Here is a 23895-nt window from a genome sequence, read left to right as displayed (position 1 = left end):
AAGAAAATGTCATTACTTTTGTTGACGCTCATATAATGTTGCCACTCATTCTAAAAATTCAGAGTGTTTTGATGTTATCTGCATAGCCTCGTTCTGAACTGTTCTCCAGGTCAGGTTTAAACAATAGAGATTCTAGACTATGCTGCAGAGGTGAAGGTTTGGTTGCCATTACTGGTGAAGTAATCTCTCCGCATGACTGTACAACTGCACATGATTAAAGAGTCGGGACCTGAGCCCATGGCGTGGCAATCCCTCTCACGCTGCTGCACGATTGGCCAACAGCTACCAGACCCCCGTGTGTTTGTCGCCATCGCGGCTCCACAGTTTTCCCCTCTCTCTTTTGCCCATTTTCTCATTTGCTTCATCTTCTGTTAACTCTTCTGGCTCTGCTCTTTCTTTTCATGTGCAGGAAATCCCAGCATGACCAGAGAAAGGAGCAGGAGCCCAAAAGACCGCACATCAAGAAGCCGCTAAACGCCTTCATGCTATACATGAAAGAAATGCGCGCCAACGTGGTCGCCGAGTGCACGCTAAAAGAAAGCGCGGCCATCAATCAGATCTTGGGACGGAGGGTAGGTCACAGCCTGTGCATCAAAACAACACACATGCTACAAATAGGCCACCTTTCCCAGTCCAATTAGATAAGAAAATACACAGTATCACTCTCCCTATTAACATCCTCCCTTCTCTGAACAACTTGTAATTATGGTCTTAATGATGACTCTCGCCAATTAGTTATCATGCAGCAACACAGATACAAACTGCATAGCTAACTGACATTTAATCAAATTGGCTTTAATAAAACATGCCTGGATAATGGCATGGTTGGAAATGACAAAATTTGTTCCTTTTGAGGATTGGGGAAAGAGTGGAACCACAGAGCCATGTTTAAAGGCCCTAACGAACCGAGCAGGCGGTTTGAGGCAGCCAGCCACAGCAAAGCCTAGTTTGTGGCCTGCATAGAGTAATTGCTCGCTGACATAGTTTGAATAAAAGGAACGGCTAAATTGGAACCAGTGTTTTGATATGAAATCAAAGTTTTTCCTCCCTCTCTCTCTTTCTCTCCCTCTCTTGTACTTGCTAATCTCTTCATCATGTTTCCCACCGTCTTTGTTTCGCTTTCATCCTACTCCCCACGTTTTTGTACTGAAAGCTAGGAAGTTAGATCTTTCCCCTCGTAACCAAAACACATAGCACACTTCTGTAATTAAGGTATACATGACTGCAATTGACATTATGCCATTTCTCCCTCCATATACTGATACAGTGGCATGCTTTATCTCGGGAAGAGCAAGCTAAATATTATGAGTTAGCCCGCAAGGAACGACAGCTCCACATGCAACTGTATCCAGGCTGGTCTGCTCGAGACAACTATGTAAGTACCAAAAGAACAGACTGAGGAGGTGCAGCGCGTGTGTGTTATGCTTGTGTATGTCTGTCCTGAATTACTTTTTTATATTCCAGAAAATAATAGCACACTGTATCCACCCAGCTACATGCTAATAAGACCCATTTTATAGACCCTCTGTTTTTCGGCTAATGTGTAATTCATAACATGGGCTATTATTCCCATGCAGAGTAAAATGGATTGTAGTGTCGTGGACATTATTATTGGCAGTGAGTGAAAATTGCCCTGTAATGCTATGCTAGTCTTTGATGTTCCATATCAGTAGATGCATGAGCAGCAGCCACCTCTACTCTCCCAGCTGCCCATTCTGTTTGTAAATGTGGGAGCTTTAGCTGGATTTAAGATGCAGCCTGTTGTATGATGTTTTCTGCTTGTTGTTAAACCTGTGTTAAGAATGTGTTGTGTATGGTGAGAGAGAGCGCACCCGCCTGTGTTAAAAGTGTGGCTCCAGCACTCACATTCACTCCACCACCCAAGTGCTTTGTGGTGTTTATCTGCTCCCCTCGGACACTGGCAGCACCCTCCTCCTTGTGCCTCCTCTGCTCTGGCCCGGGTACATCGCTGAGGGAGACAGCTGCACCAGGCTGCTCTCAGGGATGTGCTGTTTAAGTCACTGTACACTGTGGCAGCCTCTGACAGTCAACCCAACTTCCTCACATTTTAGCTTTGTACTACAAACACATCTGATGGGGAAGAAACGGCGCTCCACTTGGCACTCATAAAGATAAAGGCAAATGGTAACATGTAGTAAACAGACCCGCAGACCCCTCCCACAAACCCCTGTGACTACAGCAGTGCATGATGCCTGGGAACACCAGAATAGTAGTCTGGCACACAGAGCACAGCATTTATAGTTGTGCCTCTCTCATCCTTTCTCTCTCCCACTCGAGTCGCTCCTCTTCCCTGTCTACCGCAGCAGTAGAAGGCAGATTAGCTCATGAATAAGTGGATTAGCAGACTTTGCAGCAGGAAACCAAAGTGCTGCTCATATTTGACTAGAACGACTCTACACTGCTATCTATACCTATAGTCTCCCCCCCCGAGGGATTTAGCATAAGCTATAAATCCTTACCCACTCCCACCACCACTGGAAAAGAGTGGTGCTCTTCACTGCCATTGAGCCAGGCTAGACTAATTACAGTGAATATTTTTAATTACACTCAATGTCAATGTTTGTCATTAAGGGGACTTCAAAGGTAGTGGTGGTGAGGAAATCTGACACACCGGTTACAACAGCTGAGCCATTTCTCTAAAACAGAGAGGCAGAGATGTACCCCAACACCATTATACCACTTATGTAAGAGCAGTCCTTGGCCTGGTCCTCAGCGGGGCATTCTGGGCTGGAGTGTGGAGTGCCCGGAGGTTGCTGGTTAGATGCCCAGCAGGGGATGAGTGAACATGGCAGCCAGCAGCTGGTTATCAGAGTGGTCTAGTGAGCGTGAGTGCTGGAGCCACACTTTATGCGTTCCTTTTTATATTTCTAGGGGAAGAAGAAGAAGCGGAAGAGGGAGAAGATGCAGGAAACAGCCACGGGTAAGCACTATTTTCACTGTCCTTTTCTCTCTGTGTGTTCCATACTGATGCCATGCCGAAATGAAGACGGTCATCCACATTACTAACCTACAATAAGATCATGCACTTTTAAAAATCTGTTTCCCTTTCTCCTCTCACAGCCCCTCTCCTCATATTACACCTACTTTGGGATTAGTCTGTCCATTCTAAAAACTAGACTACTTACTGATTCTGGGCTTTTTCTATTTGTTTGCTTGCTGCTCTGTAGTATGTCTTTTCTGCTGACCTTGTTTATCTGTGCTTCTTGAGCCTAATCTCAGCACTGCAACTGTAATCCATTAACAAAAAAAACCCCAAAAGCATCTAGTAAACATACGTACTTAACTTGCCGCCCAGATCTATCCAAGTATTTTTAAAAGATGCAATTTTCTGCAGGTACAGGCCAGAGAATGAAAACGGCGTACATCTGAGAATATGGTAAGACAAAACTCTACCCCCTTCGTGTCTGGTCTGGTTCACTTTCTGTCAAGTCTGTTAAAAGTGCTAAACACTGCCTTAAGAGTTTGTACTCACAGACTAATCCTAAAGAGGTCCACCCTAACCTCACCATAGTCATTGTGTCAGTGGTGTTAAGGCCTGAAGAGGGATTGAGTCTGCTCAATGACCTCCGCACAATGGGCCTGGATTTGTGGTGTGTGTGTGTGTGTGTGTGTGTGTGTGTGTGTCAAATCGGTCCTCTCAGAACTCGCTTAGTGCTGGTGGATGAAGGATCAGATGGTGTGTCAGCAATTTGTGGCTTCTTTCCCTATTTTCATGTGTTACAAATTCACCCAAACAAAAGGGGTTCTGAGAAAACTGCTCGATAAATCGGACAGCTCTTCTTGTCAGGTTTGTAAACGTGGACTAAATAATACATCTGAAAGCGTTTTTTAAGGACTTGTGCGTAGGCTGAGACGTCTGCTCCGCTCCATATGGACCACATGTGTTGTGTCTGTACATCTTTGAGAAGCGGAGCAGAAACTAACAGCTTGTTTGGTGCAGAAGGAAGCTTAATGAGATGCTATATCGTAATAAGATTTCATGCTTTCTGCAGGTTTGGGTTGTCTATAATGCCCTCATAACAAAGGCACTTGCAGTTGGTATTTATGACATGTGAGAGACATATATGACACGTCAGACAGCTCCTCTATTTTTTGTCCATAGAAGGATTATTGCTTCTTGCTGTGTGGCAAAGGCAGCTCTATTTTCTATATTTCAATCCTTCTTCACTTCCATCTTCCATCTCAGCCTTCCTCTCGCTCCCCTGCGAGCTAGTGAGCATCCTGTTATTCCGCTCCCTTTCGGCAGCAGAAAGTCAGGCAGATGTGACAAATCTGGTCTTATGTCGGAATCGCCCAAACCAGACAAAGGTTTTCCACTTGATCAATTCCTGACCCAGTGGCTCTCTCTGAACCCAAAATTGCCCTGCTTTGCCTTTTCCTTTCTCCCAGTTTTTGTGGCCACTGTGGGTTTTCAAAGCGTGGAAAAGGCGGGCGCTAAAAAGCACTTTATCTCTGATCCAATAATTAGCAGCGCCTAGCCGCAGCGGGATGGACACCCTTGCTGATTCTCAGTGACAGCCTTAAACTAATATGCATAATACCAAGGATACTGCCACAACTCCCCAAGCCCTCAATTTATGCAGATCCCAAGAGCTGGATTGAGGTTAGCTTGGTGTAGATGCCAAAAACATCTCTAAATGAACTCGTTTGTCTATTTCTTTTCATGTGCACTGCCCTATACCCCATCTGTCGCTACCATGTTTGTGAAACCTGAAAGACAATTCACTAATGAGTTCATTAACACAGAGAAAGTGTGTTCTTGTCTTTACCTTCAAACGCTGATTTTGACCAGCAAAAATAAATTGCAAATCACCTGAAATCACCAGAAGTGATTAGTTTCTGGATTGCTTGATGGTCGGAGCTATTGCTAAGATGTGTCAGAGGATTTTTAATAGATTTTAATAGTTTAACAATAAACTGTGTCAATCATGTGAAACTTGAATTGACCACTACTATGAACCTGGACCTATTTTCTTGCACCAGCAGTGATTTGCCTGTGTGCACAAAAGGCAGGAGCTGGGCAGTACTTTACGACTCCATGTTGGTTTTCTCAGTCATCTTAAACATGTCAAACACTAGGCCTGCCACACAGCTGGCTCTCACCACAGTGGAGCAGCACTCGTAGAAGCAATTACTCTAACACACTGAAATTAGGGTTTCCGTCTCTTGCCCTCGTCACTTCACTCCTCTTCCCTTTAAGTTCAATCTCTCCTTAACACTCCTCTTTTTGTAGTTGTACAGTTCCCATTTTGCCTTTCCTGTCTTGCTGTTAGTCTTTTGTCTGACTAAGCACACTGATTCACCGCCTTTGAGATGGTTATCTGGCCGAGACACACACATGCCCTCTAGGCCTTCTCCCAGTGCACATTTCTTTCACAGAGGGAGGCGCGGCGCTTGACAAAGGTGGCTTTTTAATCGAGTTCACGAAGTGCCGAGAGTTGCAAACACTCGCAAAATGTCATAAAAGTTGCTGCATGTGAGTCACATCTCATGAAAGGGCCTTTGTCGACATGCAAAGTAGATCTTTACAAGCCACTTAAAGCAATAGCGTTTATTTTGAATCATGGCTCGTATCACTGGCCCCAAAAAACTCGTATTAAAGTCTTGTAAGTGCATATCCACATAAGCGGGTGGTGAGACATGAAAGGGAGCCTTGTTGAAGCACTGGTGGCTGTGCGCACTGCTGTGTCTGTGGCCCGGTTCTGCTCTCTCTGATGTGTGCACAAGTCAGCTGTCAGAAGACTTTGATGAGCGAGGACGGAGTGGAGAGGAGGCGAAAGGGAGGACCACAAAGAGGCCAGGACCAAAACTTTGTGTCCAGAGATTTGTGACTTGAATCGATCCAAGTCATGCGTCCCCCGTTTCTGCCTCTTTATTTGTTGCCTCTCATCTTGGTTCTCAGACACACTCCAGACGTTGTCTCTTCTTTCACACAGACACTCCCCGCTTGCAATTAGCCAAGATTCAGCTCCTCTCTCTTCCCGAGCCGTTTCAATTTGGCTCTGAAAGCCTGTAGGCCAGTACGGCACAGCCCAGTGCCTCCACACCAGTCTTATTAGTGACCTGGGATAATTGGGGGAAAAGAATCCTCATCGCAAAAGCTAGTTCTAGCTTGAAGGAGATGAGAGGATGTTTTTAGAATTGTAAAAAAAAGGGTGGGGGAGATATTTGGGCATAAATCAGGGAGACTCCCAGGTAATGTTTCTGTGGCAAGGAAATAGGAAATGGTCACCTCCACAAAGCAGTATTTATGTGATTCTACAAAGCCTGCTCTGTGAAGAGAAATAACGACGTGGCTTTTATTTTGAGGGAAGTATTAATCTTTACTTACCGTGTTCAAAAACAAACCTTTCTTTTAGATTAACATTTTATAATATATCTGCCCTTTGTTTTAGGGAGAATTTCTTCCATTTAAATCTGCTATTTATTTTATTTGGTCAACTCAACTTTTTTATCTCTTTTCCATGATTTTCAGATCATATTCACATCAATTGAGATGATAGTCAAAACGAGACAGAAAAGAAAAAAAACAAAACAAAAAACACATAAATGCCTATCTGCTCTTATCAGAGAAGTGATAGCTATTGAAATAAAGCTGGTGTGTGAACGTTTGAGTGGTTTCTTGATGTAAAGCTCTTTGAGTACCTTGAAGGTGGAAAAGTGCTTTATATCTACAAAACTACAACAATGAATAATCTGTGTTCTAATTCAGTCTGCCCTATAACTCACTGAAGTGGTCATTTGAATAAATTGTACTAAATTTAAGTCTTCAGGCTTTTATGTCAGTGAAGTTCACATTGCCTGTCACTAGTCCTACATTTTAAATATTTCCCCAGTTCAACAAACTTGTGTGCAACAAACATTTTAGCCCTGATTACAATTTAAGAACCTCTGCACAAGACCTCTATTATTTGCACATTAGGTGGCCTTAGGAGTTGCATTTTGTAACTCTATATCACTGATCATGAAATTAGGTGCAGGTACTTGCTTCATATTTTAATGTCCGTTGACAGATACAGGATGATCTTTAGCGTTTATGAGAAAGATAATGGATTAAACTGGGGGCTTTAGTCTAACCAAGTAGTAATAACACTCCCATTGTTTAGACTGGGCCCTGAATTTGTTTTGATTGAGTCACGGGCTCATTGTGTTGTGGTTTGGCCAGCTGCAGTAACAGTATGAGGGTCCAATCTCCACACTTTTTTGTGATGTCTTCTTCACTTCCTCTGTTTCTTTGCTCTGCTCACCCCACCTACCCCACTCCTGCATCGGAAGGGGCAGGAACAAGCAGCCTTGTAAATGGCTTTCCATGTTTGATTCTTATCTGTGAATGAAAGACCTCCAGGTGGAATCGGGGCAGGAAGAGGACAGTGGGGTTGCCGGGACGCGTTTATTTGTATTTTACTCAAGTCGAACTCTAGCCATTGTTGAAATCAAATTCCACCCGTGATCTCATGATTTTCTGGACACGAGCGCCACCAAAGTCTTTGAACTTGAACAGTGGGAGCAGTCATTGTGCGGGCCCTTTGAATATGCCGCCCTCCCCCCTGAGAGCCAGACGAGGGGGGCACGGGGCCAGACTTCAGCTGCCCGGGCCCCCAGCGATGCAGTCTTAGATGTGGGCAAAGTCTCCCCCAATCTCCCCCCTCACGCCTCACACAGTCATGCCTGAGGTTTGAGGTTTTAAGAAGCCCCCCTCCTCTTTCCTTTTGTGACCACAAGTGGGCCCCACCCATCCCCTCTGCTCTCCATCTCACACACAAGGTTTATATGCAAAATGAGACTGTTCAGTTACTGCCTTGAGTTTAGATTTGGAAGTTTCAACTAAAATATAGGGATAGTTTCATTAGTTTTCATTTCTCTAAAATTTGGGCAAAACATTCAGATATTTCTAAATATCTTAGTTGGATGAAAGTAAGCGTTAAAAAAAGTGGCAAAGCTAATATCAAAACTGATACTAATTTGTCAAAGTATCAATAGGACATTTGCCCTTTTCCTGAATAGTTTAGAGGAGTCTCTATATCAGAATGTGCATAAGACCATATGGTAATATTAAAGGAACTACTATTATTTTTGGTTAAGATCAAGTAATCTGGACTGTCTACCACCTTTATAAAAAGAACACACCATGCCCATAATGTTTTCTATCGTATTGGATGTTAAATATTTCAAGGCCGTTCTTTTATGTTGAAAGTCTAGGAACAGGATAAATGCTGACACTGCACATGGTTTAACGCACCGCCCTCTCTTCAGGTGCCGTTTCATTGCTCTGCACATTTTATTCCTCCCTTGTGTCTTTAAGAGCACCACTACCTTCTTTTTATTGAGAATGAGGCAGTGTTTGAAGGTGTCACCAAAAAGCAGCTATATGATCAAACCAAGGTCACTTTGAAGGCACGCCACTCCCTTCTCAACGGAATAATCTGTATGTATCAATATTTCCGGGCTGTTAAATAAAAAGGGCAGTGTAACAGTGTTGGCAGTGAATAGTTTATTGTTGGATTGGGTTTCACATAAAAGTGGTCTGGGAGTCTTTACTAGAGAACAGTTCAAACTTTTAAGTACAACTTCAATTTCCAGCTTAGAGGGCTGAAAATGTTGATTTGGCTGCAATCTTTTCAATGGGAGGCTGTAGGTGAATTTGTCAATTTCTCATGTGGTATTTTACACCAAAAATGACAAAAAAATAGCAGTTATAATTTAAGAAAAAAACTTTTTTTCCACATAATAAAATTAGTATTAACCGTTACATTTTGTATGTCTTGCATGATGTTTACAATACACAAGAAACTCTAATGTAATGTCGCTCAAAAAGTGCCATTACATTTTGGTACAGAAAAGATTAGCTTCAACTTTGATATAGATTCCCTTTTCAATTATTTCAATAATTGTCTTTAATTCCCTGCTAAATTTTGCAGTATTTTGTTGGTACATTTTTTGGCCTGCTCTGTTGACATATCACCAAGAGTATTTTGATTTGTATATTTTACCAAATAATTTTGTGGCAGTGCTATAATTGTGTTGCTTCTTTAGAGAAAGGAAGCTCATTTATGCAACACATTTCACATACACACAATACAATAATTAGTATTTCAAATTCACATACATACAGGTTTTACAAAGACTTTTAGTATCAAACCCTTGTCAGTAGTGATATTGTGAGTCTAGAGTAGTTATAAATGTTGAGTTCTTCAAGGCCGAAAGTCTTTATTTTTGACTGAACTGTATCCAATCTATGTAAATATATCAAATCGGGTGAAAATGCACCGTTGTGAGATATATTGTGTATATTGTGTCCTGGCCCATGTATCGCCGTGTGTATCGTATCGGTACTCAGTCCTATTAGCTAATGTTAGAAGGTGAATGGAGGGGTTGGTTGTCGGCTCATGGAAGTTCAAATGAGAGCGGGATCCTGTTTAATTTGGCCTTGGAGGTGAAAGTTGCAATTCAGACATGAGGCCGTGCTAGTTATCTTAACCTCCTATACTTACCCAAGACAGCAAGCTTGTCCCACTCCTTCACCCTCCCACTTTCTTGTGCAATAGGAATGGATTTTGGGAGGGTAGAGGAGGTACGGCTTGGTAGTGCTCAGAACAGAGGAGCATTTCATTTCCTGTAAAAAAAAAAAAGAAAAAAAAAAGTTCAGACTGGCATTCCTGAGACCAGCACCGGGGGAGGAGGGGTCACTGTGCTCCTGAATCCTGCCGTTTGTGTTGACTGGAGCTTGTGAAGAGCTGGTCCGATGCCCCCTGCCACCAACTGCCAGCACGGGGTTCATGCACACCCAAAAACCTAGTCCCCATCCCACTCCCTCAGGCCTCTTCCCCCGGGCAGGAAGGCCGCAGCTTTTCATGTCTGCCGAGGAGGGAAGGAAAAAAATGTGCTCCCCAGGAAACAGGGTGCAGCGGCAGGCACACGGGCCAGCTTTGAGCTCTGGGATGAAAGGGGGCGGGCGGCGGAGGTGAATAAAAGCGTCAGGGTCTCTCTGCCTACCTCTCTCCTTCCCTCCCTCCCGCTTTCCTTCCCCCTCTCTCTCTCTCTGAGCGTCTGTGTTCTTTTCAGTTCGTACTCGGGGTCAGCGCTGCCTTGGTCGCGCTCCTTTCATCCACATGTGCTAAAGCAGTCTGTGCCATGTGTCTCAAAGCCTTTGGAGCAGCAGCTGACTTCTCTGCTACAAAAACACACTTCTGGCCCTGCCACAAGGGAGAAGCCAACCGCTACGGCTCCTTTTTCCTTTTCTCGTCTTCACAAAACAGTTTTCAGTCGCAGGAGGCATCTCTGCACCTCTGTCTCTGCCGCTCCACTTTGATCACACATTCTATTTGATGCAGCCAGGGACTAAAATAACTCTCCTTGGCTTGTCAATAACGGCAGTTAACTGTGTTATGTTAGCTTGAGCCCTGATCACGAGAGAGAGAAGAATACTTTTTACAACTTGACAAACAATTTCCCAGTCAGGGAAAAGAGACGCTTTTATGAGTTTTATAAAGTGAAGGGAGCTGTCACTGGGCACCTACAGATCCACGAAAAATCTTATTTTAGAAGACACTTTTGAATAAAAAACATCCAAAACTTAAGGCTCTAACTTCAACTTGAATCTCAATTTCAGTTTTAGCAATTCTGTGGTGGATATACCTGATTATGGTTCTTTATGTTTCTGTGTTTTTTTCAGTTTAGTGAAGTTCAGTTTTCAGTGTTTTTTCATTTTTATTAGTTTTTTTAAATTGATTTAGCGTCAAGAACAACTGAACACACTGATATTTGTCCCTAATCACGTCTTCATTGGCCAAAATGTTCTGATACAAACTGTATACAGTACAGAGGTGCTTTAAAAGTGTGTTGTAATCCTTTCACCTTCACACCTCAATACAAACAAGTCTAAACCCTTGTCTAGCAAATTAGCATTGCCCCGTGAACTCTAGCGGGTCATCGTTGTGTTTTTTTTGTCTGGTCTTGTTTTCCCATTGCCCACCTGCCGTGTCGGCCTAAATGCCGAGCAGAATACGCAGTGTTGAAAGAGTGAAACTGGGAGCGTGGGAGTCAGATGAGGGCACGGAGGAGAGTGAGCTGGGCCTGGTGGGTCACGGCAACCCCCACGTCAGACGAGATCAAAGGCAGGACCAGCCCACATCCTGCCTACGACCTCTGACCTTTCTGTACCGCTCAACACTGCCGCTAAGCCATCCATTCAATCATCCTGAACACCAAACAAAAAATACTGATGACTGATTGTGCTGAGGCGAGATAGAGGCTGATAATGATCCCCACCCTTAACCAAGATGCTTTGAGTCACTCCTAAGTCACGTCTTTTAGTTGTAAGTCTTTGTACGGCAACATGTAAGAAGCAAACATTCTGAAAGCAAACATAAACTGACAGGTCGTTCAGTTCAATAAGAAGGAGTAATAATAGCTCTGTATAGTTAGCAAAGAAGATCCAGTAATGTGTAATGTAATTTGCTCATTTAGAAAATTACTCACCTATTCTACATTTTAGGGAGTGTTTTGCTTCTTGTCAACAAATAAAACACACACTCATAGGCACACACATATTGTTTTCCTTGCTGTTGGGGGGATCTTACATTGACTAATCCTAACCTTAACCTGAACTTTAAATCATGTCCATCTAATAATAGGATTTACCTCATAAGGAACTTATTTTTGTGCCCATGAATTGCATAGATTGTAGTCCCGACAATGTGATACTCACTCAAAGATGCTAGCACCATGTAAAACTGCAAACAGCTGTTGCTAATAAACCCTTAGTTTGAAGAAAATTACAAAAAACGAAATCTTTTCTCATTCATTTCTCTCACCAACTCATTTACCTTCATGCCCTTCCAAAAACAGCCGTTCATCCATGACTTCTAATTGTAAAAAATATTTGCTTGTCTCATCAAAATAAATTGTAAAACAGCAGAAACATTTAGTAACAAATATATTAAAAAGCAGATTTGTCATGAGTTATAGACGAGGAATACTGGACCTGTGAAGTGTAAACAGTCTTATTGTTATAATGACGTGCCTAATGTCTGCTCTTTGTTTTAACAGGAGGAAAGCGGAACAATTTCTCCACATGCAAAGCGAAGGCAGCAGCTCCGGGCCCTCTGCTAGAGATGGAGGCCTGCTAGATTCCATGAAGACCTGAACAGTCCAATCTGAACCTCCACTTCTCAGAGGACCCCCCCCCCTTCTCCCTTCCCCTCTCCTCTGCCCCCTGAACTTAACCCCGCTTCACCCCGCCACATGCTGACCACCACCGCTGAGAACTCCTCACTGTCTCACTGTACTCCTAGAGACACTGAACTGAATAAGACAATCATGATTACTCACTCACTAAACAGTAAACTTCATCTTTCAAATCAGCTTTACCGCAATCCAAGGCACTGCACTGAAATCCAGCTGCCACTTTTGATGTGTGCACCAAACCTTGCCCTCTCACTCCTGTTTCTAAGTTATTGTAAGTTATTTGTCGCCTGGTTTGCTTTGTATAGTTCATTATTCCAACATTTGCCCCCTTGAAGTCACCTTCCCTCTCTCTCACTGGATTTTTGAGACCATTTGGGGTTTATGCCCAAACCGACCAAACACCTCTTTTTAGACTGCACTAAGGAAGATGGAGGGATCTCATCTTGTCCAACAAACGTCCTAAAGGCGCCATTTTTGTTCATGACCAGTTGGTGCAAAAAGGATTTTGATTTGCTCTTCATTTTAGACCGAATTTTATTTTGAATGCTTTTTTTGTACCTTGAATTCTCGTTTCAGTTTCTTGGTGTACATTTTAGTGATATTTTTAATATTGTTTTTTTATATATATTGTGGTATATATGAAAATAAGCTTTGGACACAGGAAAGCCATTTTTCTTGTTGAAGCATCTTGCAGAAAATTGAAAGGCTTCTTTTGATAACTATTTGTAACAAATAGTGACCTCGAGTCTTGCTCAGATGTAAAATAATGCTCAGTATGTGTACTTTTTAAAACTGTCAGGATATGTCACTTTTCTTGGTATTTTTGCAGGCAACATTAGGACAAAGGCGAGAGTGATTGCTCAGAGGCCTATATTTTATTGTTGGAAATCATGACAAATGAAGCAGATATATATATTTACCCCAGCACTTGGCAGTCTTTTCTTTTATTGCAATGGACCTTTTGTCTTTTTCTCTGGTAGCTAATAGTGTGGTCTTTTGCCATGTTGTTTATTCCATTCAAGCATCTCTGTAACATTTTGATTTAATGTTCTATTTTACTATTACTTGACCAATTCCTTTTTAATTGTCATCTTTTTGGGTCACTGTCATCTTGGTATAGCATTCGCTTCCCAAATGGTCATATTTGAACTGTTTCAACATGTTTTTGTTGTTTTTTAAAGAAAATAAAAAATGCACACTTGGCTCATTTGTCCATGTTAGAGACACTTGTCAAATAGTAGCGACATGTAAATTAAATATTCATGTGCAGGTGGTTATTTTTTTATAAAAACAGATTTAGGGCACAGCTTTCCAACATGACCATAAAAACACCTTGATGAGTTTCATAAATTCTCCTCAGGACGACAATGCAGAATTCTGTGTTACGGACATTATCAATCTTAAGTTTGTGGCGAGATTTAAAAGAACATCCTGTCTCTACTTGAAGCTGTACATTTTTATAAAGCTTTAGTTTCAGATTATTTTTGAAGTAGACGCTGTTAATAAGACAGCCAACATCAAAGACTTCTATTTATAGACGGTCTGCATCTACTTATCCACGATTCAACATTTATAGTAAGTCAGCGCCCCCCTGTGTCTTCTTGGGGAAATATCACTTAACTTTACACATTGTATTTCTTCTAGTAATTGAAAAAATAGAATAGACCAAAAACACAAATTGGTATCAAACTCAATTCTGACTATGAATGTAAAACGTTGAAATGTAGTGAAATACATTACATACTGAGCCATGTTGGACAGATTGAAAATAAGGGTGAGTGGGTAAATACCAGAGCCACAACGCCAATCTTTGAAAAATTGTATTATTATCATGCATACAACACTCATGGCTCATAGACAACTGCACATAGTTTTTCAATTGTGAAAAAGGCACATAGTTTCCTGCAATAGCTTTCTATCAAGTATTTAAGTCAGGCATTTAGAAACGACTGATGTCAATTCATTCACCCTAAGAGTTTTATTTACATTACTTGTACTTGTAAAACCCTTCTCCTGTCTTTTTGCCATATTTCCCTTCGGCGACCAGTTTGTTAAGCAGCTCGCTCTGTGCAAAAAGTGGGTTTCCAGGGTCCATAGCACTCCAGCCTAAACAAAAAGGTAGACACATACAATATGAAGCTATGTATAACAGTGTTTATCAGTTACATTTATCAAATATTAAAAACATTCTCAGTAAAGTTACCATCCATAATGAACTTTGCTGTATCCAGTCCAACGTAGTCAAGAAGCTCAAACGGTCCCATCGGATAACCAGCACCAAGTTTCATGGCGATGTCAATGTCCTCTTTGGATCCATGGCCTGGAAATAACATCCAACCAGGTAAAGATGCAGAATTTAAGGAGTTTATGTACAGGTTATATTTTAAAGGTATTATATTACACAAATGGACTCTTCTGAGCTTTTGGCCATGTTATAATGCTGTTACCTCCTTAAAAACAGACCTGGAGTTGCGTTTTGTTTCATTCACCATTTTTGAGTAACCCTGCATTATTTGGCTGTCTAAATCTCAAAATACAAAGCTCAAAATGCTCTGTTCCACCTTGTGATGTCATGCAGTGGTACTTTTCAAGTTAACAGCACCTTTTATTTTTAATTCAGTAGAGATTGGTCATTCCAGTTTTGAAATTATCCAAATAACTCTAGTAAAGGTGTATGGAGTTTTAAAACACAGTGGAGCGCTTCCTGTATTACCACATGACATCACAAGGTGGAACAGTGTGGTTTTTTTCAGTTTGAGAGCAGAACTCAGCCTAAATATGCAGGTTTGTGTGTTAAACATGTGTGAATGAAACAACACAACTCCAGGTCTGTTTGTGATGAGGAAACATTATAACATAGGTCAAAATACCATAATATGGGTCCTTTAAAACAATTATCGTCAATGATTTTTAGAAGTCCTTATACAAATTATGAGAAACTGCATAGATAATTTATACAATGACAGTGGTGTACTAGTATTAATATCCAACTGTACCTCTTTCATGCAACCGAATCGCCTCCATCATGTAAGGAACTAGAAGACGGTTCACAATGAAGCCAGGTGTATCCTAAAGCAAGTTTAAAGTGTAGAATACTTTTAAGTAAAAAGTCAAATCAAGAAAAGTACAAATGCTCAATTCTTACTTTGCAAGACACTGGTGTTTTCCCCAGAGCTTTGCTGAAGTTCAAGAGAGAGTCAAATGTCTCCTGGCTTGTTGATGATGTTCCAATAACCTGTAAAATATGGATTAATAAAATGTGTCTACCGTGTTTTTTTTATTATCATGAGGAAGTTTTTATTCCAACGATTCTACCTCCACAAGTTTCATCATTGGAACTGGGTTAAAAAAGTGCAGACCACCAAAGCGGTCCAGTCTGGCTGTAGAGCTGGCAATGTCCGTGATGGGCAGGGAGGAAGTGTTGCTGGCAAAGACTGTGTGCCTGTGGTAAAAAGGTAAGCCATCAAGTAATATGTCAGTACCATGTGGATAAAGGTTTGTCTGAAGATTAAATGATTTCTATGAAACATTTGTGACCTGAAAACATGAAAAAACTTACTCAGGTGCAACTTTATCCAGAGCGCCGAAGAGATCCTGTTTGATTTTAAGATTTTCCACAATGGCTTCCAAAACCAGATCTGTGCTCTGAACTGCAGCTTTTGCGTCCGATGAAATGGCTACATTTTTCAAGACTTTTTGTATAAACTCTTCACCCGCCTGCAGGAAAATGCAATCATACATCAGACATTTATTAAGTGTTATCTGTATAGAATAACCAGGACTGACTGACTGACCTCAGGCTTGTCTGCAAACTTCTTCTTGACCACTCTTTTAAGGCTCCCTTCTATTCCTTTGATGGACTTCTTGAGTATGTCTTCAGATGTGTCCACCAGCGTCACCGTGTGGCCAGTAGATGCAGCTACCTGTACAATGTGTCTGTTTTAGTCCATTGTTTTATGTGATTTTCTTAGCATATCTTTATTACTATTGTAGGACACTTTATTGAAGAGTATCTTCCTTTCATGGTGGTTCTCTGGATGTGTTTTATTTAAATGGACGTGTGCGTAAAATGGAACCACAGGCAGCTCGTGTTTATGTCGGACCCATTTGGAAGAGCTCCGCTAATTTAGCCCGTTTTACATTTACAGATCGTCCTAAAGATATATTTGAGAAGATTACGATAAAGTATATTTTAAAAACAACACACGGGCCACAGTGTATTTATGTCCACCTGCTCCTGTCCTCACACTTGTCTGCAGCGTGTTAAACCTGACACACTTCAGCTTCAGTTTAACAAATTCATGCTTCTTACCTGTGCAATTCCCGCGCCCATCTGTCCGCCTCCAATGATCGTCACATGTTTTATCACCACATTTCTAACACACGAGGTGGAAAAGCTTCTGCAAAGCGGAGTGAAGAAAGACATGGCGCATGAACCGATCTGTGGACCGTCAGTCCCGGGACAGAGCAGCCAGAGGGCACGAGAGCGAGACTGGTCACGTGACCACGCGACCTTTCACACACATCTGAAACTTTGAACCATGTATAATATTATACCACCATGCTCTTCATTATATGATCAGGTAATACACAACACAACATCCAATACAGGATTTAACACATGTATTTGAAAAGACTGAAGTCAACATGTACACAGAAATTTACAAGATCATCAAGGACACGCGCAATGGGATAACTTTATCCATTCAGGTTAAAGTGCCATAGTTTAAGTCATATTTGAGACTTACAGCAATAGTATATTTATTTACATTAATTTCATTGTTCTCAATAGAGGTTAAAAAAGTGGCTATGCAATGATATGTGTGGGCTAAATTGTAAGTCATTTGTATAATCTCTGCTGATGTTATCTTGAGCTCCTCGGGCTCACACACACGGTGAACGGTGAGGGGGCCCAGGTCAGGCCGAAGCGTCCCTGCAGAGGAGAAGGAGACTGTCCCTTTGGTAAGCTGAATGTGAAAGCCTGGAGTAAACTGGTGACCATCAAGAACAGCTCCATCTTAGCGAGCTGTTCCCCCATGCACACCCTGGGACCTAAAAGCAACACAGGGCTCAACAAAAACATTGTCAACAAAAGTGTTTCACGTGCCAAGGACATTTACCAATCCCAAAAGGTATGAAGTACTGTTTCCTGAGCAGTTTTCCTTCTTGATCCAGGAAGCGTGTCGGATTAAAAAGGTCAGGCTCATCCCATACAGTCGGATCCCTATGTACGGACCACAGGTTGGGTATAATCACTGTACCCTTGGGAATTGTGTAGCCACAAAACTCTGAAAATAAACAGTCCACAGATTAATGCAGATCATCACACATAACAAAACATACTAGCAAAAGAAAAGTTCAGCTAACCTGTGTCCCTAGAAGTCATGTGGGGGATAGCCAGAGGAACCACCACTGTCAGCCTCTGCACCTCCATGATGGTCGCCTCTGTGAAAGGAAGCCTGCCCTTATCGTTCATAGATGGAGTCTGGTGTTGCCCGATCACTGTGTCAATCTCTTCCTGCACTTTCTCTACAAACAGTTAAAAAACAGCACTGTTAGAAACCAATAACTTTTATCTGTGACATCAGTATTGGGCCGTTATTGAAAGTTTTGCTGATATTTTGTACTAATATTTTTTCTAAGCTGCCCTAGTCTGTGTGTGCCATTCAGTGTCATTCCCAGTTTGTCATCAGTGCATCAGACTACATATATATTTGCTTTAGGTCCTATGGTCTTACCTTGGATGTCAGGGTATAAGACCATGTAGAACAGAATCCACAGGACTGAATTAGTGGTGGTATCAGTGCCAGCTATGAAAAGATCCCCTATTATATAAAAGAGGTAATCCTCCGTGAAGCTGCTGTCTTCCTCTCCGGCAGCTTGCTGGGCCAACATCTCCAAAAGGTACATGTCAACAAGATCTCGAGGGTTGTCTGGATCCAGCGTTTCTCTGTGTGTTTTAATAATCCTCTTCAGAAATGCCGTGATGTCTCTTTCCACCTGTCGTAACTCCCAGAAGACGCCAAATGGCAAATAATACAGTAGAGGAAAGACGTTGATGAGTACTGCAGGGCTGTTGACGCAAATCTCCAGTCCACGTGCCATCAGGTTGAGTAAAGTGCGGAACTCCTGGTCGTCGTGGTGGAAGCGCTGACCTAAAGCCATGGAGCAGATGACATTGGATACGGCGTTACTTACAAGAGGGGCCAGATCCATCCCAGCAGATCCACAGTGTTTACGGAGATGAAGCAACTGGGTCTTGATGGTATCCAGGCCTTGTAAGATGCAGGGTTCTAAACTTAACTTTCCAAGTCCAAAGTTTCTCAGCGTGGAGTGGCAAAACTTGCGCTGCTTTTTCCACACAGATCCATAAGGGGCAAAGACGATTCCTGGTGAAACAAATAAAGATGTGATGTAGTTTATATCAGTCTACCTCAAACTCTGATACATGTACCACTGGTGCTATGCAGGCTCCTTCAGGTGGTACTTGGACAGCTCTTCAGTTTGTGGGTTTGCCTAATTTCCTGAGTTGATTTCATCTACTTTTTTTCCTCCTTTGGAATCTTGTTTAGAACAATAGTGGAAGTGATGTAGTCCACTTTTAGACCTGGTTTAGCACTAGACTAGACCTGGAATAGTCCTGCTATATATTTTATTTAAATCTGGTGGTATTTGGAAAGTCAAATTTTTGGTGGTACTTGAGTCAAAAGTGGAGGAACCCCAAGGTTGTCTTATACAAGTATAAGACAAAAATTTGAATGAGTTATGCTCTGCTTTGTTTACGGGCCAGCTACTTCACTACTTCAGTATTTAGCTGCAACCGTTTTGCAATATTTTAGGCACCTTGAATGTTCAACAGTAGGGAATTAAATCTATTTTCAAGGACACGTGCTGGTGCCAAACGCCCTGGTTTACAGGTGTAAAGAGGTGGCCCAGCTCACAGAAAGAATTCATGTTTTTCAATGCATTTTTGAGCAACTAACACACATAATTGAGACAGATTAATGGCATACTGTTGGATATTCTGGACAAAATATCTACGATTGTGCAGTCAGAGCCCAACCACAGGCGCATGTTTGTGTTTGATTCACTGACATTAGAGGCTGATAGTTGAAAAAACAACTTCTCTTTAAATCTGTGTGGGGTTCGCTCTTTGGTTTAATTCTTAAATGTATGAATTTGTATCAGGTATATTATGTTACACATGAAAATTATTGTAATTGTTACAGTAGATGCATAATTTCTATAGTTTGTGCCTGTGCATCTGGCACAAAATGTAGCAGGGATCCCATATTATCAAGTACTGTATTTGATGTCTTAAGTGAAGGCAAACAGTTCCGTTAATATAAGTCTGAGCCTTTATTGTCCTTTAAAGTGCTTTAAAACTTACGTACTGTGTTACCTGTGGGTGTCTGTGTGTTGTCTGTCTGACCATGACGCCATGACTTTCGTGTGTCCCGCAAAAGAGTGAAAAAACACTTCTTTAATGCATATTTGTTCGTTATGTTTCACAATCAAACCTCCAATGTTCTTTACTGTCACAATTTCTCACATTTACTTGCGATTTGGAGTTTGGAGGAAAAAGAAAAACAGAGCAGCATCCATCCATTTTCTTCTGCTTACCAAGGCCAGATCACGGGGGCAGCAGTCTAAGCAGGGACTCCCAGACTTCCATCCCCCCAGGCACTTCCTCCAGCTCCTCCAGTGGGACCCAAAAGCGTTCCCAAGCCAGGCGAGAGACATAGTCCCTCCAACATGTCCTGGATCTTCCCCAAGGCCTCCTCCCAGTGAGACGTGCCCCGAACACCTCCCTAGGGAAGCGTTCAGAGGGCATCTGGCACTGTGCCGGAGGAGCAGATGTTTGTGTGTAACCCATGGATCTATTAAAATAACTTGATAGGGTATTGCTGGGTTAGAGCTGTTGTGAGTTGGTTTAGTGGCCACTCATTGGTACTACAACAAACAAATCCCTCCTGCCCAGAAAGGATTTTCCTTATAGACCTCAAACTGCTCGTGTTCAGCTGACAGGGCACCTACAACCTTCACAAAGGTTGAATTTTGTGGCGATTTTTACCTATTTTCAAATAACTTTTTCTCAGCTCAAACTCCCTCTGTTGTTTTTAAAAAAAACGCCTTTTAATTTTTACCTTCAGCTACACTCTATGTCCGTACTAGCGAACAAGCGCTGATTGTTTAGAGCGGTCACTTGGTGGACATGAACGAGCATGTGAGCGATGCAAATATGGTTCAAAGTCAGCATCCTGGAAGCATAAATGTTATAATTTATAACTTATTTATTATTCCCAAGCCCTGGGGCCTGAACATGGTATTGCAGTCAATGGGTCGTGCTCAATGGTGCATGTCGCAAGTTTAGGCTTTAGCGGCGAGATATGCCCGTTCCTGCCCTTCCCACGGACCATGCACAGTTGAGACATGAGACTTTGCCCCATGAGACTTTGCACCAGAGCGGAGTGGGGGCGAAGGAGGAAAGGGAATAATACATAAATTATAAAGTATAAATTATAATGTTTATGCTTCCAGAAGCTTCTGAACCATGTTCTAAACCTGTGGCTCATTTCTGACAGTTTGATTCATTCACATCGCTCATGGTGCGTTCACCCCGGGGTGTCAAGAATGTGTTGGACGCCTTTGCATTTGAGGGCTGACGCCTCCAACGCATGGTCTGCGATTGCCTTTGGTTGTTTTCCCTGTGTCTTTGTGAACGCTGCAGACCAAGTTGAGAGAGCGGCTTTAGTGTCTTTATTAGATAAAACCCATCACCGGAGGCCTCCTTCCCAGCCACAGCTCACCCTCATCGTGCACAGTCTCATGGGTGGTAGCTCAACTGCGCATGGTCCTGGGCAGGGCAGGACCAGGTGTATCTATCCGCTAAAGGCTAAAGTCCTGACATGTGCCATTGAGCACGGCCGTTGACTTCAATGGGCGGCCATGTTCACACACTGGGGTTTGGTGTAACCGCATTGAACTTGGCTGTGCAAAAGTCTGTGTTCATCTTTGACTTTAGTATAGTTTATCTGTGTTGTGTTGTAAATAAATGACCTTTTTTAATCTCTATGAAACTAAATCTGTCCTGGTCAGGAAGCCATGCCTCAACAGGCCAGCAGCACCCTGCTGCCCCGCTCTCATCAACTGGCCTGTATAATACACTTAAATGTTTTACAAGAAAATAAAATGTACTTGTATGAAACAAAATATATACTGGTCATGAAATCACGACACAACAGAGGAGCACTCTCAAGTACAGAAGTCACATTAGTAAAGTTAGCTTCTGTCATGATGTAACAGTCCATTACTGTGTAATACCTCATACTTTGTACAGAATATGAGCTCATAAATGTCCCAAATGACATGAATAATGTGTACAATTGGGCAGTAATCATATAATGAATAATTAAAGAGAAATACACGTGTTTAAGACAGAGCTGAAGTCAGTGACCTGAGCCCCTCTGTCATCACAGTTTCTTAATTGAGCTGCTCAATTAAAAACTAAAATACACTTAACTAGAATTTTCAGGTATTTGTACTTTACTTAAGTACTGTACTTTTCTACATTTAGTAGGAAGGTACTTTGTTTCCTTCCATCACTTCCTTCAGCAAGTAGCCATTAGGTCAAGGCTAAACTTTGTTTGTGTTGCAGGTCACACATAACTCAGTGACCTACTGGCCTACATCTATACATCATGCTCCCATAGACTAAGTTAAGATTAATTATCTGTTTTTTTACCGCACTAGGCGCATGTTTAACTTGAACTTGACCCACTGCAGACCCACAGGACTCTTACCTTTCCGTTTAGTCATAATGGTGACAGTTGGGATGTCCGGTCTGTCGGAGAACACGTCTGTGTGGTTAGAAAGAGCCTCTTTGAGCACTTTATATCCATTCAGCACCACCATGAGGCTCGTACCTGCAAACAGACTGAACACGTCTCCATACACTTTAGACATGTCAGTGAAATACTCCATGGCGTTCATGTTCTGTCTATTCGTCACTGGCTGCTGCAAAAGACCCCGCACAAAGGGGGGAATCAAAAAGTGTCCGAAGTTCCCCACTACAGGCCATGGTTTGGGGCCTGGAGGGATATTTGCGAATAGTTTCTGACGCTTACGATACGTGACCAAGACATAATACACTACTACAAAGACAAGTACAGCTGCAAAGTTTATATGAGACAGTGCACAGTCCAGCCACACGTGCAAATCCATCTGCGCCTATTCTAAAATACAAATATGTCCCATTATACAACGTTTAAAAAAGTAAAGTAAAAGTAAAACCTGTCCGTTAAAATGATAAAAGAAGTGAAATAGCCATGCTCTTCCCGTGTTATTAAATAGCTGTCACCGGCGTTATCCCAGTACTGGCTCCTGATTGGTGGACGTCACTGGGCTCCGCTCTGATTGGTGCATTACCAGTTTGACGTCAACACGTGTTTTTTCAGTGTTTTTTACGGATTTAAAGGATTTGGGGTTTTAGAACATACAAAAATACACTTACTCTTTTACTTTTACCCTGCTATTCACTATGGTAGGTCATATAAAACATAAAATAGTGTAAATCTGTTTCTAATTGTAGAGTCTCACCTTGACCCCACCAGCAACAGGCCCTGCCCTCTGTCCTTTCTACTCCTTACAGCACTCATATCATTTTAACCTCTAAAACTAAGTTGTAGGAACGAAAATGTGTATTTTCCACACAAAAAAACAAAAAAAAAACAACAACAACCAAAAAACCACAATTCTTGCTTGAGTCAGATTACAGGGCTTTCTGAGACTTTTGTTAAGAATAGAACTATATAACTATAATGTAGACTGCCTGATTTCCTGGCACAAATTAAGTGGCCTAAAAAGTCTTGTCATGTTTGGTTAGTGCACAGCTGGTATTACTTCAGAAACACTGTTGGTCCAAAGTCAGTTTTGGGGGTGCTGTTGGTAAAATGGGACCATGAGCATGTTCACTTTATACAATGAAATACTATAAAACAAAACAAGTGTATATGCTAGACTTTGCAGGCTAAGGGCACTCTCAGGCTCCTTCTAAGTATCAGTGTTTAATCAATATCACTACATTTACACTTTAACAAACACTTGTGTGAAATACTTTTACTTTTTATTGTTAAACTCCATTTTTGAATGGGTACTTTTACTAATGTAGAATTTTCATGTGATACTTCTACTTGCATAACTTTTTACCTCTGTATCTGTACTTTTACTTAAGTAACAAAACTGAGTACTTTACCACTGCCTGAATGTGTCTGTGGAGCGGGATTCTTCACTGTTGTGTAGGATAACCAGCTGCAGAACTCTTAAAAGTGGGACAGGTCATGGGATTTGGTGGGACATGGGAGGACAGACGTGACTTGATGTAGAACGAACTTACACACGAGAACAAAATTGTTGGTACCCGTCGGTTAATGAAAGAAAAACTCACAACTTATTCTCCTTTGCTTTCTCTGGTCCATGTTGAGTCTGGTACACACCATGTCACTAAACAGCACAGTGACGACCTGTAGTCCTGTATATAGGCCCACTGACACACCTTGGATTAACATGTCCCTTTGGTCACATTATTTTCAGTCTTTTCAAGGGGTACCATCATTTTTGTCCAGGCCTGTTTCATGAGTTTATTTTTATTTACTATTACCTTTGTCATATTCAAGTTATTTCTGTGAC

The 23895-nt window shown here is 41.9% G+C and overlaps 3 protein-coding genes across 5 annotated transcripts in view; 1 reads left to right on the top strand and 2 right to left on the bottom strand.

The window, feature by feature from the left end:
- Positions 1-13409, top strand: part of lef1 (lymphoid enhancer-binding factor 1) — a 41695-nt gene extending 28286 nt beyond the window's left edge. Inside the window, exons 7-11 of one of the 3 annotated variants that reach the window (XM_033966715.2) lie at positions 410-572; positions 1268-1375; positions 2893-2941; positions 3356-3397; positions 12070-13409. In XM_033966715.2, coding sequence (XP_033822606.1) covers positions 410-572; positions 1268-1375; positions 2893-2941; positions 3356-3390 — 355 coding nt within the window. In that variant the 3' untranslated portion in view covers positions 3391-3397; positions 12070-13409. The remainder of the gene's footprint in view (positions 1-409; positions 573-1267; positions 1376-2892; positions 2942-3355; positions 3398-12069) is intronic. The other 2 variants (XM_055224689.1, XM_033966732.2) reach the window with 2 other exon arrangements.
- On the bottom strand, positions 13143-16711 carry hadh (hydroxyacyl-CoA dehydrogenase). Its single transcript, XM_033966753.2, has 8 exons — positions 16520-16711; positions 16002-16130; positions 15767-15924; positions 15523-15649; positions 15353-15442; positions 15204-15276; positions 14411-14527; positions 13143-14313 (listed from the first exon to the last, which is right to left on the bottom strand). The coding sequence occupies exons 1-8, from the start codon at positions 16631-16633 to the stop codon at positions 14195-14197; spliced, it is 927 nt and encodes a 308-aa protein (XP_033822644.1). The 5' UTR covers positions 16634-16711; the 3' UTR covers positions 13143-14194.
- A 175-nt stretch (positions 16712-16886) lies between these two features.
- On the bottom strand, positions 16887-22551 carry LOC117377785 (cytochrome P450 2U1). The gene is made up of 5 exons (XM_033974284.2): positions 22011-22551; positions 17946-18596; positions 17575-17736; positions 17328-17495; positions 16887-17259 (listed from the first exon to the last, which is right to left on the bottom strand). The coding sequence occupies exons 1-5, from the start codon at positions 22429-22431 to the stop codon at positions 17072-17074; spliced, it is 1590 nt and encodes a 529-aa protein (XP_033830175.1). The 5' UTR covers positions 22432-22551; the 3' UTR covers positions 16887-17071.
- Between the last annotated feature and the right edge of the window lie 1344 nt (positions 22552-23895).

This window comes from Periophthalmus magnuspinnatus, chromosome 1, assembly GCF_009829125.3.
Source record: "Periophthalmus magnuspinnatus isolate fPerMag1 chromosome 1, fPerMag1.2.pri, whole genome shotgun sequence".
NCBI lineage: Eukaryota > Metazoa > Chordata > Actinopteri > Gobiiformes > Gobiidae > Periophthalmus > Periophthalmus magnuspinnatus.
The sequence above is the reverse complement of the archived record's forward strand: the minus strand, read 5'-3'. Positions and strand labels throughout refer to the sequence as shown.

Coding starts and splice junctions, on each gene's coding strand:
- hadh (XM_033966753.2), bottom strand. CDS start 16,633: ATGTCTTTCTTCACTCCGCTTTGCAGAAGCTTTTCCACCTCGTGTGTT. Junction 15,650..15,766: donor CTGGATAAAGTTGCACCTGA/GTAAGTTTTTTC, acceptor TTTTTACCACAG/GCACACAGTCTTTGCCAGCA. Junction 14,528..15,203: donor GATTCGGTTGCATGAAAGAG/GTACAGTTGGAT, acceptor TGTTATTTCCAG/GCCATGGATCCAAAGAGGAC.
- LOC117377785 (XM_033974284.2), bottom strand. CDS start 22,431: ATGGATTTGCACGTGTGGCTGGACTGTGCACTGTCTCATATAAACTTT. Junction 18,597..22,010: donor CATTATGACTAAACGGAAAG/GTAAGAGTCCTG, acceptor TTGTTTCACCAG/GAATCGTCTTTGCCCCTTAT. Junction 17,260..17,327: donor CTTCATACCTTTTGGGATTG/GTAAATGTCCTT, acceptor TGTTGCTTTTAG/GTCCCAGGGTGTGCATGGGG.